General features: G+C 46.5%; 1 protein-coding gene across 1 annotated transcript in view; it reads right to left on the reverse strand.

The window, feature by feature from the left end:
* The window catches only part of SRBD1 (S1 RNA binding domain 1), a 247,442-nt gene that overhangs the window by 209,411 nt on the left and 21,215 nt on the right, over positions 1-16,816 (reverse strand). Inside the window, exons 3-6 of the mRNA XM_065401220.1 lie at positions 8,451-8,597; positions 5,438-5,520; positions 3,528-3,693; positions 1,624-1,986 (exon numbers count right to left, since the gene is read on the reverse strand). Coding sequence (XP_065257292.1) covers positions 1,624-1,986; positions 3,528-3,693; positions 5,438-5,520 — 612 coding nt within the window. The 5' untranslated portion in view covers positions 8,451-8,597. The remainder of the gene's footprint in view (positions 1-1,623; positions 1,987-3,527; positions 3,694-5,437; positions 5,521-8,450; positions 8,598-16,816) is intronic.

Below are 16,816 nucleotides of genomic sequence, written 5' to 3' on the forward strand. Positions count from 1 at the left end.
ACCTTAGTTCGAACTTACCGCGGTTCAGACGCGGTCCACACGCGGCAGGCAGGCTCCCCGTCGACTCCGCGGTACTCCTCTCGCCGAGCTGGACTACCGCAGTCGACGGCGAGCGCTTCCGGGATCGATGTATCGCGTCCAGACCAGACGCGATAAATCGAACCCGGAAGTTCGATTGCCAGCTGTCGAACTACCGCGGTAGTGTAGACCTGGCCTCAATAATTAAATACAGGCAGAATTTTCAAAATACCCTAAGCCCTGATCTACACACAGATTTTGTACTGATATACTAATTCAGTTAGGGGTAGAATTTTCTATTGATATAGTTATACCAGTACAATCCCTAGTGTGGACTCAGTATATGGGAATAAGCTCTTCTGGGATAACTCCCCTTTATGCCAGTATAACTGCATCTACCCTTCAGTGGTTTGCATCGCTTTAACTATCCTGGTATAGTTAAAGTGGCACAACTTGTATGTGTAGACAACACCTAAGTGACTTAGAAGCCTCTGAAAATTTTACTCTGTATGACTATACAACACACACATGCTCACCTGTGATAATACAAATCACATTAATAGTAACACATTTGAGGCTACATAAAATATCTTATGTACCTTACTGAGTACCTAGTTATAACCAACAGCATAATGCACACACAGGCTTAGATAATAAACAAGGACATGGGAGAATTTCAAGGAGTTTGCCAACAATATTTGAAGGAATTTCTTCCCTTTAGAAGTCAGCAGAATTTCAAGGAAGTCAGGGAGAGAATTCTGATAATCTAGTCTAATATTTTTAATGTAGTAGCAAGCTGTACAGTACAGTAGCATGAGTATGCTACAATGTGCTGCCCTATTCCAGTCATGTCCTAGTGTTCCATAGCTACATCTAGCCTCGTAGAACAAGGGCATTAACTGGCTATTTCTACAACATCTGCATTTAAATGGTCATGATTAGGCTTCAAAGTTAATATTCTACTGAGATGCATGAAGATGTCCTCTCACTATTTGACATTATTGTTTTAAGTCTATCTGGATGAAGGTTCCATTCTGGCTGACATATATGCTGAAGTCTATCTCCAAAACAAATGGGCCATCATTTATTTATCGTACTTAAAACTTACATTCTATAAATTACTATGAAGTCAGCAAAAAAAAAAAATCCTAAATTTTCAAGATTTCCATAGCTGCAGGGTGCTACAGTCTTTGAATTGCAACTCCCTCAAGCTCTAATGGTGATAAAGAGGAAGAAAGTGAGATTGTTCTGTAAGTCACTAAACAATCTTTAATTCAAAGTTTGTCTACAAGTCATAAATGTCAGAATGATATCTGAATGGAAATTTGTAAAACTTGTTATTCAGAGGCATTTTATAGTGAACTATAACTTTCATCTGTGTATCTTGTCATGGCCTATGTTCAGGCTAAGAACAAACTGTAGTAAATAAAGTAACTCAAGCACTATTTATTTAAGAGTACCATGTTACTTCCTGGAATGTGTCAACAGCTCTTTTGAAGTTAATAAGGATCACGAATGTGTACCAGAGCCCAAGTTAGTCCTATTTCTGTAAGCTACAGTAGAGCTTTAGTGGACTGCTATAAAGAAATGGAAGAGATGTCATACCTGCACAATGTCCCAGTTCATTTCTAATTCCTCTTGGTGCTTGGTGCTTCCAGGATGTTTTACTGGTTTTCCTTGAGGACATGTTGTCAATTTTATCCTTTTTAAAGGGGGTTCATCAAATGTAAAATCTTCTTCATATTTCTCCTGCTTTACTTCATTTTCCATCAAAGGCGCACTTGTTGAGGGTATTTCATCACTATCTAGGTTATTCATCTTTCCTTGACTAACATTTATTTTTGTTCCCCGAGGCATTTTTGGCTTTTTAGTTCTAGTTTTTGGTTTGGGGTCTCCGTCTTCTTTAGGCTGTAAAAGTTTCAGTCCATCTTTACTGTCTTCATCAGCAGCAATAGGCAAAGATACATTCTGCCAAATAATCCATCAAAATAAATTAAACACTGAATATCATGAATTAGTCCTATAAAAACATAGCAGCTTTAACGTAAGTGTTGTCACATGAAGAACTTGATGGTAGACATCATTTTCCCAAGTTATGGCCCTATACTGAGAGGTGCTCAGAGCCTCACAGTTGGTGTTCAGCATTGTAAAATCAGGCCCCTAATTACAGTGCAGCCTGTCTTAAGCAGACCTTCAAAGGACCAGCAAAAAGATAACAAAAACTGCAGCCTAGTAGCGATGGGCTTTGAAGATCAAAGTTACTCTAGAAATCTTGGAATTATTTTTAAACTGCTCTCTTAAAACAGGGTTACCTATGGAGAGAATGTATGCCGTGGGTTTCACTGCCTACATCATGTATATATAATTAAGTGCTCTAACACAGTGGTTCTCAAAGCCTGTCCGCTGCTTGTTCAGGGAAAGCCCCTGGCGGGCCGGGCCGGTTTGTTTACCTGCCGCGTCCGCAGGTTCGGCCGATCGCGGCTCCCTCTGGCCGCGGTTTGCCATCCCAGGCCAATGGGAGCAGCGGGAAGTGGCGCAGGCCGAGGGACGAGCTGGCCGCCCTTCCCGCAGCCCCCATTGGCCTGGAGCGGCGAACTGTGACCAGTGGGAGCCGCGATCGGCCGAACCTGCGGACGCGGCAGGTAAACAAACCGGCCCGGCCTGCCAGGGGCTTTCCCTGAACAAGTGGCGGATCGGCTTTGAGAACCACTGCTCTAACAGACTGAGCTTGGAACTAGAAGGCACCTCTTGAGTTCCAATTCCATCCCTTACGCTAAGTTGTTGAGAATTCTTGGGCAAGTCACAACTGGCTTGTGCCCCAGTTTTTCCATCAAAGTTCTTCTTTGGGATCCAGGATCAAAGGCTGGCAAACACAGTAACAAAGGGAGCTCCAAACACAGGGGATCTTATACATAGGCCATGCATGCTGGAATACCGAAGCACATTAGAGTAAGTTACAAACAGAGTAGCTTCCCTCGTGATGAATACCCTCCCTGCAATTTTGTCTAATCTTGAGTATTTCTTGGCCCTACTCTTATATTTTAGTATCAAATATTTGATGAAAGACACAAGGAAAGTCATTCAAACATACTCATTAGGTCTTCAAACTGAACTGGCTTCACTGCTGCTGGGTAAAGATTTACTGAAAAATATTCTGCAAGCTGCACTATGGAACCAACACTAAATTCATGGTAGTATAACACGTACAGCATTTCTATCCCTTCCATTGTGCTAAGAATTTATCTGGAGTACCAGAGCTGTGAAAAGGTGGAAGAGAATGCAGGCGCAGTACAACAAAATAACATTTCAGTGCTGTTTTGTTTCCTCTAAAGGAGGGGACGAGGTAGATAGGTTTTTTTTTTAAATTAATATATAAACTTCATGGCTATAAAGAGATGTATGGTCTAATTCTCAGAGGCGTTGAGCACCTACAACTCTCAGTAGGAAAATGTTGGCCATTGCATTTGACAGCTTTAGTAGTTATGTGTGTCCTGCTTACAGATACCTACTGGCTCCTCTTTTACTGCTGTCTTCCTGGTCCTTTTCCTAACCACAGTTGACCGTGGAGCAGCAGCCTTTTTAGGTTTTGACTCAGTTTTTTTTGGCAGCCTACGTTTACTTGCCACTTTGCTTTTTGGTTCCCACTCCTCCTCTTCCTCCTCTGATTCAGAGAAGCTGAAACAAAAGTAAACATTGCAAGAGGAAAAAACATCTGTAAGGCTATATCTATACTACAGAGCCTAGACCGATACAGTCCCCTAAGCACAGAGGCCGTGCATGCTGACAGCAGGAGTTTTTCTGCCAGTTTGGGAACACCACCTCCCCAAACATTAACTACACCAACAGCAGCACTCTTCCGTTGACACAGCTGCATTTACAATGGAATTTTTGTCAGCATAACTATGTCGCTAAGGGGGGTGATTTTTTCAATATAAGTTTTAAGTATAGATGGAGCCTAAGAAAGATTGTAAAGCTGTTTTCTGAAGTAAAGGGAAATGAGCAGGGAAGATGAGCAGGAAGGGATGCAGAGCCTTTTATCCTACTGCAGTTAGTGGCTGGAGTGAAGTGCAGGATCTAGCGCTACTCCATGCAGACCTCTGGCCTTGCTAAAGTGGTACACACAGGTTTGTACATGGTTGGTTTTGTTTTGGGGACTTTAGTAGTTAGTCTTTAGTCTAAGGGCTTGGCTACACTTGCAGATGTAGAACACCAGGAGTTAAACCAGCCCTCAGAAACAGCAGCAGGGAAAGCGCTGCCATGAGTTCATACTGTCAGCTGCAAGCGCAGTGGCGTGGCCACATTAGCAGCTCTTGCAAGGCCACAGAGAGCAGTGCATTGTTGTAGCTACCCCAGTGTGCAAGTAGCTGCAACTGTGCTTTGGAAAGGGTTTGCAAGACCTAATGGGGCAGGCACAGCATCACATGATGCAGATTTCCCAATCCCATTGTTCCAGGACATCCTACAGTACTAGATTGCCAGGTGCTTTTCAAATGGGTGGATGGAGTGTGACAGGGAGTATGTTGTGGGTATGGGGTGGGAGAGACAGCATGTTTTGGGGGGCAGAGAGTGTGTCAGCATGCTGTTTTGTAAGTTCAGACAGCGGCAGGGGGGAGGGGGAAACCCCAACATCAGCCCCCACCCCCCGCCTCTCTCTCACTCACACTCACACACACACACACACACACGCCTGCCTCTGCAGCAGGAGCATTTCACAGTAATGGTTTGCTTTGTGTTCCGGAGCAGATAAGCATGGCGGCTGTCAGAAACAGAGCTTTGAAAGGGGATATCCGCATGCCTGCAGCCGAGTTCGAAACCATTACGAGAGTGGCCACTTGACTTCAAGGGATTATGGGACGGTTCTGGAGGCCAATCACAGCACAGTCATGCAATATGTCGTCCACACTGATACCCCGGCACTCCAGCCTGGGCACAGCAAGCTCTATGCTTCTCGTGGAGGTGGATAACCAGGGGTGCTTCAGCCACGGAGTCCAGGCGCTTTAAGCGCCTTGCCAGTGTGGACACCTCAGGAGTTAGGGCGCCCGGGGCTGATTTAATGCACTCCAACTTGCAAGGGCAGACAAGGCCTAAAACACATTTTGCCATTTGTTATTTTCATTGTGTGTGTTAAGTATGCAGGTGGGGAAAGGGGTGTTTAGTAACCTTTTTTTTTTTTACATTTTTAGTAACCCTTTTTTACATTAATCCTTTCATCTCCTCTGACCAGGGATCTTGAGAAAGCCCTTTGTCTCACTTATACTGCACCAGAATGGCCTCACAACCTCAAACTTGAAGCAAATTATATGCAACAAATATGCATTGTTGCATATAATTGTTACATGCATTGTTGCACTGAAACTAAACAGGGTTGTAACAAATATGTTGTGTCGACCAAAGAATTTGAATGGAAAATTAATCTTACGATTTAAGAAAGGAGGGTAATTCATCTTCTTCTGATACCAGTGGTTTTGCTTTAGATTTTGCTATCCTTGGTAGAGTTGACATCTGAAAGGAAGAGAGGTTGGGGGGGAAACCAACAACAATCAATTACAAAAATATTCTCTCTCATCTAGTCTATCAAAATTGTACCCTATGGAGTACATTCTCTTTTCACAGTGTGGGAAACTGGCACACAAGTCTGCATGTAGTATGATCAGAATACACTCCTATATGTTAAAGAATTTAGACGACATCAAATCAATCTAATCCCACAACACTTTGCTTTGGGGGAAATTACATATAGCCAATGCAATCATTGTAGACACAAACCTATGCCATTTTTTTAACCAATTTAAGTCAAAATAGGACACTTCTATTCTGAAATAAAATGGTCCACAAACTTGCACCAAAATAACTAAGTGTGTTTTAATCCACACTTTGTTATAAAGCATGAATGAAAATTGATTTGTTGTTTCAGTGCAAACTTGTGTGTGGACCAGCCCTAACAAAATGGATGCCATTTCACCAGAATTATGGTGTGTTAACAACACAACTTGCCAGACTTCCCCAAACCCGATGTGTACATAGGCAGTAATTCCAAATAATTAGCCCACAGGCCCTGGATTACAAACACCCTCTCTGATCAACCCAGAAACAAAGTTTAAATTCCAAGAATGTGGAATTAGTTTTCAGAGAGAGACAGCTACATATACTCCATACAACAATGGTTAGTTGTTAGACGTACACACACTTCCCTCAGAGTCAAGTTGCATCCAGTCTTTGAATTTGGATACAACAAAACAAAACAATATTTAAAAAATAATTGTTTGCAAATGAAGGGCCAAAATTCATTTGCTGTGGATATAAAATCTTAACTACGGTTTCTGCTAAGAACTTTTCATATAGGCCCAGATGAGGACTAGCTAACAAAGAACAATACATAGCTAAGAGAAAGCTGGGGTAAACAGATAACCTTGTGTGTTTTAAGTCAGTGAGCAGAGTCAGCATAACTCCGAATGTAATTGGGCGTCCTCATCGCGAGTTATAGACACATGAAGCGCTGAGAAAGACCTCACGGTTACTCCCTAATGCAGGGAGGAGATAGTGGTACAATACCCCTCAGATCCCAGACAGAGTTCAGGGAGAGGCCTAATATAATTGACATAAGTTATGACACCCTTCCCTCACAGATGTATGCCAATCCTAGCCCACAGAAATGCAAGGGTAAACTTATAAACAATTGTTATTGTTAAATACTAATTACTGCTTTTTTGCTTTAAATCTCCAGGAATGTACCTGTTGGGTCAACTGGGACAGCTGCTACCGCATTCCTGTGGACCCCAAAATTAGGATTTAACCTATACACTTTAATAGACATAGTTTGGGGGTAATTACCTGTATGTCCGCAATATGTTAATTTGAGCCTTGGGTGGAGCCATTATGTAATCTTTTAGACCATTGGCTTATTGTACTTATCTTGTCTTGCTGCTAGAACCTATCCAGGGGCTTGGGAAACCCATCCCTGTCGTTTCTCTCCGCCCAATGAGCACCCTATATAATCTATTGTAATTAATTGTTCTGCAGTGTCTCTGAGCCTGATAAGCAAAATGACACTCCGCCAGCGCTGTGTGTAATAAACTCCTGTGCTTGACTCTACACGGTGTCCATTTTTGATCCTTCAGCAAACATATTGCATAAAACAATTACCAGAGCAAGAACAATTATTTTCAAGATGTTATTAAATTAATAGTAGATAAGATCCTAAAATCATGTACTTACAGAGAATTGCCTATATACCATTTCTGTAAGAAAATCTGGCAAGTCGCCACATAATTCTTCCCCCTCCTCTGTTCTGCTGTGTTTGGGTTCAAATATCCTCTCTTATGTAATCATAGAGGATTGAGCCTTGCCCATGAGTTAAGCACTTTGATTAGCTCATCTCTGCAGGATCCACTCTTGCATTCCCAGGGAAATGGCTAAGTTACCCATTATTCCCCCGAGCTTTTGAAGTTGTTAGCCTTACATGTGCACAGACCAGTGGTAACATTTGAATTTGATAGGTTTCAGAGTGGTAGCCGTGTTAGTCTATCAGCGAAAAGAACAAGGCGTACTTGTTTCGAAAGCTTATGCCCAAATAAATTTGTTAGTCCCTAAGGTGTGCCACAAGTACTCCTGTTCTTTTTATTTGAATTTGAGTCACCCTTCTTAACATCTAGATGTCCTGCTAATTGAATGGGCTCTTAAAACTGGCTTTTGTTCTCTAGGGTGACTAGATCTTACTTTTTACATGGTTTTACCTATCAGCATGTTATATCTATCCCTGCCAACAACAGGACATTGAAATTATCTCTGTTTCTGTTCTGCAAGCAGTGGGTACAACTCCGCAATAAATGTGCTTGGATTGGTCAGATTTTTTTTAAACTGATTGGCCCATATCATTGTAAGCAGACAGGTGGAGTTTGTATCCCAGAATTATAAGACAGCACCTGCCTGCATTAAAATTTCAGATACCATGTTAGGAGCATAGCCCAAAAAGAAAAAAAAATCAATTTGTTCCTTGGTGTTTGGGGCCAGTTTTTCCAAAGCAGGGTATGTGCCCTGAAAACCACACATTTGCACATGTGAACCAGGTAACTGTGTCCCTTTGCAAACATAGCCCTTTAAAGCAACCCCACCCAGGCACTATGAACTTGACCTACTACCAACAATGGTTTTCAGCAGCTTTCCCCCCCATGAACTGGTACTAGACCGCTACTGTTGATAGGACAAAACCATTTTCTAGCACCATTGTAGAAGGCATGACTGAACCCTACGTCAACCAGCACCAGCAGTTAAATTGCACTCAGAACTGGTTCCCACTGCAGAAAACATTGTCAATAATAGACCAGTTTCTTAATGCTGTTCTACAGGCAGAAATCCCATTCATGTGAATGGGGGAATGTTGCTCTCTTAGAGGAGGCAATAAATCTGCATGGAACACACAGGACACTACTCACCTTTTAGCTTTCTCAGTTACTCTTCGCTCCTTCACAAGCTGCACTGCTAGCTGTTTTCTCTCTCTGATACTCTTGCTCCTTCACGCAGTCACTTCTTTCTCCTTTTTCCTCTGATCTTTAAAGCTGAAAGGTCACTGTGCCAGACTCCTGCATGAATCAGATTTTTATTGTTTTTACAAAAGACATATGAAAAGATATTTCATTTTAATTTTGTAGCTTCTGCAAAATAACTACATCGAAAGAACATTATTAAAGTTTGTGAAGTTATAATTTCTTAAAAAGCAGGACATATTAGTGTAATGGTTCAGGGTGAGTTGAACCTTTGACCTCTCTCTGGCACCCCTTTCAAGTGACAGGCCCACACCTATACTTCTTTCAAGGCGGACTCCTATGGTTCACCCCACTTTTAGACTGGGTCTCCAGGTTACAGCATCCCCTTTTACCAACCATACTTCCTCAGCAGGTCCAACGGGTTTTGCCCCTGTTATATATAGACTTCCCTTCAGGAGCCTGTGAACAGCATGAAAATACAGTGACTTCAGCCAGATTCTTCAAAACAACAGCAAAGAGAGAAAAAACGTTAATAATAAAAAAGGCCTACAAGCATATTGTCTTAAGCCTTGTCTACACTGGCAAGATTCTGCGCAGTAAAGCAGCTTTCTGCATTGTAACTCCCGAGGTATACACACTGCCAAGCCACTTAATGTGCAGAAACTGCGCAGTTGCAGTGCTGTAAAAAAACCACCCTGACAAGAGGCGTACAGCTTTCTGCGCTAGAGTATGACTCTGAGGTCAGAGATGCATGCAGCCAGGACCTCTTTTCTACCCCAGAGCAGGCTAGCCAGTCACAGCTGTCGGATCTTAGCGAAGTGCAAACAGAAGAGGAGGCTCCTGATAAGTGGATTTGATTTTGGGAATCGCTGAAGCAAGTTGTTGGGTGCAGGAGGAGTGAAGAAAGCAGGCTTGTGTCTGTATGATGCACGTACCACCACATGCCTAGTCTGAGCAGCGGAACAGGCTGTTGACTGACTCCCTCACTTCACGGGAATCTGCCTCAGAGATCTCCAGGAAACTCTCATGGAGATACTGGGCAATCCGCTGCCGCAGGTTCTTTGGCAGAGCTGCTGTTTCTTGCCCCATTAACGGTAACTTTCCCGTGCCACTCTGCCGTCACGGGGGAGAGCGGGGGGAACCATTGCCGCACACAGGCGAGCCGCGTAAGGGCCAGGGCGGAAGCCGCAGTCTTGGAAAAGACCCTCCCTTGATTCCCTGCTCACCCTCAGCAGCACAATATCTTCCATAATGAACACAGCCTATGGAAAATATGGGGACAGAAATGATTATCAGGCCCCCCCCCAGAGTGCTGGCTCTCCCCAAGAGCCACGTGTCCAGTGTACAGTAGAGTCCAGAAACACTGATTTCCCCTGCCCCTGAAGTTACTCACCATTTTGGGGGTCTTGTGGCTCATGTGTGCTTGCCTGGGGTCAGCCAGTTAGTAACAGGTATGTGAATAGTGGCTGTGTTTTAAATCATTGAATCAGTGTTCTGTGTGTTGCAAACCATACTGCTTCTGTAAAATGTTGCATTTTGGCTTCCCAGAGATGACCTTGGGAGCCCAGCCTCCCCCTTTGTTATCGCCGGCTGAACGGCTGTGCAGAATTAGAAAGCGGCCACGAAGAACTAAAGAGGACTTTCTGCGTGAGGTTATGATGCACTCCGCAGCCAAAAAAACAGGAATTGAAGGAGTGGCGGGTGTGACATTCTACACCTTTGGGAAGCATGCTATAACCCCCATATTCCTCATTTTCATATAAACGCAATCTTATTTATAAAGCATGCCTTGTAAGGCATTAGGGAAAAGGTTATGATCTGCTGAAACTCATTTTTCTATCCATATATATATACACCTCTACCCCGATATAACGCGACCCGATATAACATGAATTCGGTTATAACGCGGTAAAGCAGTGCTCCAGGGGGGCGGGACTGCGCACTCTGGCAGATCAAAGCAAATTCGATATAACGCGGTAAGATTTTTTGGCTCCCGAGGACAGCGTTATATCGAGGTAGAGGTGTATCATTAATGCATATGAATTTATGAGAATTGTGTAGTATGGTTGTCACTAAAACATGCTGTAAGTCAGGGGAATCAGCCAAATATTAGCTGCCCAGAGGCAACAGCAAGGAAAGTAACCAACGCCCGGGCGGGGTGTCAAACAAACAACCCATCAACAGCCATTGTCCAGCAAGGAAGCTACAATGCAATGACTCATCTGCATGAGCCCACACCAGGGGAATTGCTCAACCTTTCTTGGAGAGACTCAGGCCTGGTCTACACTACGAGTTTAGGTCGACTTTAGCAGCGTTAAATCGAATTAAGCCTGGACACGTTCACACGACGAAGCCCTTTCTTTCGACTTAAAGAGCCCTTTAAACCGGTTTCTTTACTCCACCTCCGACGAGGGGATTAGCGATAAAATCGGCCTTAGCGGGTCGGAATTGGGGTAGTGTGGACGGAATTCGACGTTATTGGCCTCCGGAAGCTATCCCACAGTGCTTCATTGTGACCGCTCTGGACAGCACTCTCAACTCAGATGCACTGACCAGGTAGACAGGAAAAGCCCCGCGAACGTTTGAATTTCATTTCCTGTTTGCTCAGCGTGGAGAGCACAGGTGACCACGCAGAGCTCATCAGCACAGGTAACCGTGATGGAGTCCCAGGATCGCAAAAGAGCTCCAGCATGGACAGAACGGGAGGTACGGGATCTGCTCGCCATATGGGGAGATGAATCAGTGCTAGCTGAACTCCGAAGCAGTAAACGAAATGGCAAAATATTAGAAAAGGTCTCCAAGGCCATGAAGGACAGAGGCCATAACAGGGACGCACAGCAGTGCCGCGTGAAAATTAAGGAGCTAAGGCAAGCCTACCACAAAGCCAGAGAAGCAAACGGAAGGTCCGGGGCAGAGCCGCAAACATGCCGCTTCTACACGGAGCTGCATGCCATTCTAGGGGGTGCAGCCACCACTACCCCAACCGTGTGCTATGACTCCCTCACTGGAGAAACACACAGGGAAGCGGGTTCGGGGTACGAGGAAGATGAGGATGGAGATAATGTAGATAGCTCACAGCAGCAAGGAAGCGGAGAAACCAGTTTCCCCAACAGCCAGGATATGTTTATCACCCTGGACCTGGAACCAGTAACCCCCGAACTCACCCAAGGCGTGCTCCCAGACCCTGAGGGCACACAGGGGACCTCTGGTGAGTGTACCTTTGTAAATATTACACATGGTTTAAAAGCAAGCGTGTTTAATGATTAATGATTAATTTGCCCTGGCAATCGCGGCCAGTACAGCTACTGGAAAAGTCTGTTAACGTGTATGGGGATGGAGCGGAAATCCTCCAGGGACATCTCCAGAAAGCTCTCCTTCATGTACTCCCAAAGCCTTTGCAAAAGGTTTCTGGGGAGGGCTGCCTTATCCCGTCCGCCATGGTAGGACACTTTACCACGCCAGGCCAGTAGCACGTAGTCTGGAATCATTGCATAACAAAGCATGGCAGCGTATGGTCCTGGTGTTTGCTGGCATGCAGACAACATCCATTCCTTATCGCTCTTTGTTATCCTCAGGAGAGTGATATCATTCACGGTCACCTGGTTGAAATGGGGTGATTTTATTAAGGGGACATTCAGAGGTGCCCGTTCCTGCTCTGCTGAACAGAAATGTTCCCCGCTGTTAGCCACGCGGTGTGGGGGAGGGGTGAAGTGATCATCCCAGAGAATTGGGAGGGTGGGGGGAGAGGGGTTAGTTGGGTTTGTGCTGCATGTTAACCCGGAAACCGCAGCCCCTCCTTTTACATTGCAAACCCATTTTAAATGGCCAACACAATGGGTGCTTGATCTGGGAAATGAGGGCGCTGCTGTTTAAAACCATTCCCACATGTTATGAGGGTTAAAAAAGCCAAAAGACTGTGGCTTACCATGGCTGCCTGCAAGACGAAATCTGTTGCCTGGCACTGCGTGAGTGATCTCTCACACCAAACCGGCAGGCCCTCAATATAAGAGGAAAAATGCGACCTTGTAACGAAAGCACATGTGCTGTGTAATGTGAACAGCAAAATGTAACGTGAAAGAGTGTACCCATTGTTCTCTAAAATATGTCTTTTTTAACCACCTCTCCCTTCTCCTCCACCAGCTGCAAATGTTTCTCCTTCACAGAGGCTAGTGAAGATTAGAAAGAGAAAACGTAGGACGCGGGACGATATGTTCACGGAATTCCAGATGTCCTCCCACGCTGACAGAGCACAGCAGAATGCGTGGAGGAAGTCAATGTCAGACTACAGAAAAGCACAATATGAACGAGAGGAGAGGTGGCGGGCTGAATCACGGGATGAACAGAGCAAGTTGCGGGCTGAAGATGATAGGTGGCGTCAGCTTGCAGACAGAAGGCAAGAGTCGATGCTCCGGCTGCTGGAGCATCAAACTGATATGCTCCAGCGTATGGTTGAGCTGCAGGAAAGGCAGCAGGAGCAGAGACCGCCGCTACAGCCCCTGTGTAACCAACAGCCCTCCTCCCCAAGTTCCATAGCCTCCTCACCCAGACGCCCAAGAACACGGTGGGGGGGCCTCCGGCCACCCAGTCACTCCACCCCAGATGATTGCCCGAGCATCAGAAGGCTGGCCTTCAATAAGAGTTAAAGTTTTAAACTGCAGTGTGTCCTTTTCCTTCCCTCCTCCCCCACCCATCCCGGGCTACCTTGGCAATTATCCCCCTAGTTGTGTGATGAATTAATAAAGAATGCATGAATGTGAAGTAACAATGACTTGATTGCCTCTGCAAGCGGTGCTCGAAGGGGGGAGGGGATGGTGGGGTGTTTGGTGTACAGGGAAGTAGAGTGAACCGGGTGGGGAGGGGCGGAGGGTTCATCAAGGAGAAACAAACAGAAGTTTCACACCGTAGCCTGGCCAGTCACAAAACTCGTTTTCAAAGCTTCTCTGATGCGCACCGCGCCCTGCTGTGCTCCTCTAACCGCCCTGGTGTCTGGCTGCGCGTAATCAGCGGCCAGGCGATTTGCCTCAACCTCCCACCCCGCCATAAATGTCTCCCCCTTACTCTCACAGATATTGTGGAGCGCACAGCAAGCAGCAATAACAATGGGGATATTATTTTCGCTGAGGTCTGAGCGAGTCAGTAAGCTGTGCCAGCGCGCTTTTAAACGTCCAAATGCACATTCCACCACCATTCGGCACTTGCTCAGCCTGCAGTTGAACAGGTCCTGACTCCTGTCCAGGCTGCCTGTGTACGGCTTCATGAGCCATGGCATTAAGGGGTAGGCTGGGTCCCCAAGGATCACGATAGGCATTTCAACATCCCCAACGCTTATTTTCTAGTCCGGGAAGAAAGTCCCTTCCTCCAGCTTTCGAAACAGAGCAGAGTGCCCGAAGACGCGAGCATCATGTACCTTTCCCGGCCAGCCCACGTTCATGTTGGTGAAACGTCCCTTGTGATCCACCAGGGCTTGCAGCAGCATTGAAAAGTACCCCTTGCGGTTTATGTACTCGGTGGCTTGGTGCTCCGGTGCCAAGATAGGGATATGGGTTCCGTCTATGGCCCCACCACAGTTTGGGAATCCCATTGCAGCAAAGCCATCCACTATGGCCTGCACGTTTCCCAGAGTCACTACCCTTGATATCACCAGGTCTCTCATTGCCCTGGCAACTTGGATCACAGCAGCCCCCACAGTAGATTTGCCCACTCCAAATTGATTCCCGACTGACCGGTAGCTGTCTGGCGTTGCAAGCTTCCACAGGGCTATCGCCACTCGCTTCTCAACTGTGAGGGCTGCTCTCATCCTGGTATTCTGGCGCTTCAGGGCAGGGGAAAGGAAGTCACAAAGTTCCATGAAAGTGCCCTTATGCATGCGAAAGTTTCGCAGCCACTGGGAATCGTCCCACACCTGCAGCACGATGCGGTCCCACCAGTCTGTGCTTGTTTCCCGGGCCCAGAATCGGCGTTCCATGGCATGAACCTGCTCCAGTAACACCATGATTTCCACATTGCTGGGGCCTGTGCCTTGTGAGAGGTCTACGTCCATGTCAATTTCCTCATCACTCTCATCGCCGCGCTGCAATCGCCTCCTCGGCTGGTCCTGGTTTTGCTTTGGCATGTTCTGGCTCTGCATATACTCCAGGACAATGCGCGTGGTGTTCATAGTGCTCATAATTGCCGCGGTGATCTGAGCGGGCTCCATGATCCCAGTGCTAGCTATGGCGTCAGGTCTGAAAAAAGGCGCGAAACTAGTATCTGACGGACCAGGGGAAGGAGGGAGGGAGGGAGGGAGGGAGGGGCGAGTGACGACATGGCGTACAGGTACAGGGAATTAAAATCAACAAAGGTGGCTGTGCATTAGGGAGAAACACAAACAACTGTCACACAGAATGGCCCCCCCCAAAGATTGAACTCAAAAGCCTGGGTTTAGCAGGCCGTTGATTTGACGGAGGGAGGGGGAAGCAAATGAATACAGAACAAATCTATTTTTTACATCTTAAGACGACGGTGCAGCATGACTGATAGCCCTCGGCATCTTCTGGGTGCTTGGCAGCAAATACTGGGCGCTTGGCAGAAAATAGCATACTACAACTGATAACCATCATTGTCAAGACAGTTGGATAGGACTGAGCATGTCTGCCCAGGTGCCCATGATTGACAGCCACTGCAGTACGATGACGACGGATACCAGTCGTAATAAACCATCTACTGCCAAAAGGCAAAAGGCAAGGGCTGGTGCAATGCAGCCCTACGGCTGCCAGCCCCACGGCTGCCAGCACCCAGATCGCCGATGAAGGCTACCAGTCATGCTGCACCGTCTACCGCCAAAAGGCAGTTAGCTGCTGCTGCTGTGTAGCAATGCAGTCCCACGTCTGCCGGCACCCAGATGACATATGGTGACGGTGAGCTGAGCTGAGCGGGCTCCATGCTTGCCGTGGTATGTTGTCTGCACAGGTAACCCAGGTAAAAAGGCGCGAATCTATTGTCTGCCGTTGCTCTGACGGAGGGGGAGGGGCCTGACGACATGTACCCAGAACCCCCCGCGACACTGTTTTGCATCATTCGGGCATTGGGATCTCAACCCAGAATTCCAATGGGCGGCGGAGACTGCGGGAACTGTGGGATAGCTACCCATAGTTCAATGCTCCGGAAGTCGACGCTAGCCTCGGTACTGTGGACGCGGTCCGCCGACTAGAGCACTTAGAGCATTTTATGTGGGGACACACACAATCGGCTGTATACAACCGATTTCTATAAAACCGGCTTCTATTAATTCGACCTAATTTCGTAGTGTAGACATACCCTCAGTAATGCTCATCTGACTCTGAAGGGGGGGGGAGAGGGGGCAAAGCCAAGAGGGAGGAAAGAACATGATAAAAGGAAGAGACGTTTGCCAAGCTCTTCCTCTTTCTTACACCTACATCTACAGACATCACCACCACCAAGTGACTGAAGCGCTGATCAAAGGGGAGAGCCTGGCTGAAGGGCAACCAGCCAGCCTGTGGTGAGAAGCATCTAAGTTTGTAAGGGCACTGAAAGTGTTAAGATCAGCTTAGAATGCGTTTTGCTTTTATTTCATTTGACTAAATCTGACTTGTTACGCTTTGACTTATAATCACTTAAAACCTATCTTTATAGTTAATAGATCTGTTTGTTTATTCTACCTGAAGCAGTGCGCTTGGTTTGAAGCGTGTCAGAGACTCTCCTTGGGATAACAAGCCTGGTACATATCAATTTCTTTGGAAAATTGATGAACTTATATAAGCTTGCAGTGTCCAGCAGGCATAACTGGACACTGCAAGATGGGGGTTCCTACGGTTGTGTCTGGGACCGGAGATACTGGCTAGTGTCATTCGGTTGCAAGTAGCTGGGAGCAACTTACATGCCAGAAGCTGTGTGTGAAAAGCCCAGGAGTGGGGGTTCTCACAGCAGAGCAAGGTAAGGCTGGCTCCCAGAGTCAAGGATTGGAGTGACTTAGCAGATCACCGGTCCGGATAACAGCAGAGGGGAACGTCACAGCGGGACAGCGAGAAGAGGGACCGAAAGGAGAATGCGGCATGCCAGAATAAAGCCACAGAGCAGCTCTTAAACATTATGGAGCGCCAAGCAGACACACTCCAGGTGATACTAGCACTGCAAACCGAGCAGCTACACGCCCGCCCTCCCCTGCAGCTGCAGTCACAAAACACTTTCCCATGCACCCCCCAGACACCACCAACACACTCTTATGAACCTCCTGGCTCCAGTCTGTACCCGCGGCATTCCACTCCTTCCCCGTCACAGTCCAGCACTGTGGAATCCCAGTACCCACTGCACTTAAC

Source organism: Emys orbicularis, chromosome 3 (assembly GCF_028017835.1).
Source record: "Emys orbicularis isolate rEmyOrb1 chromosome 3, rEmyOrb1.hap1, whole genome shotgun sequence".
Classification (NCBI taxonomy): domain Eukaryota; kingdom Metazoa; phylum Chordata; order Testudines; family Emydidae; genus Emys; species Emys orbicularis.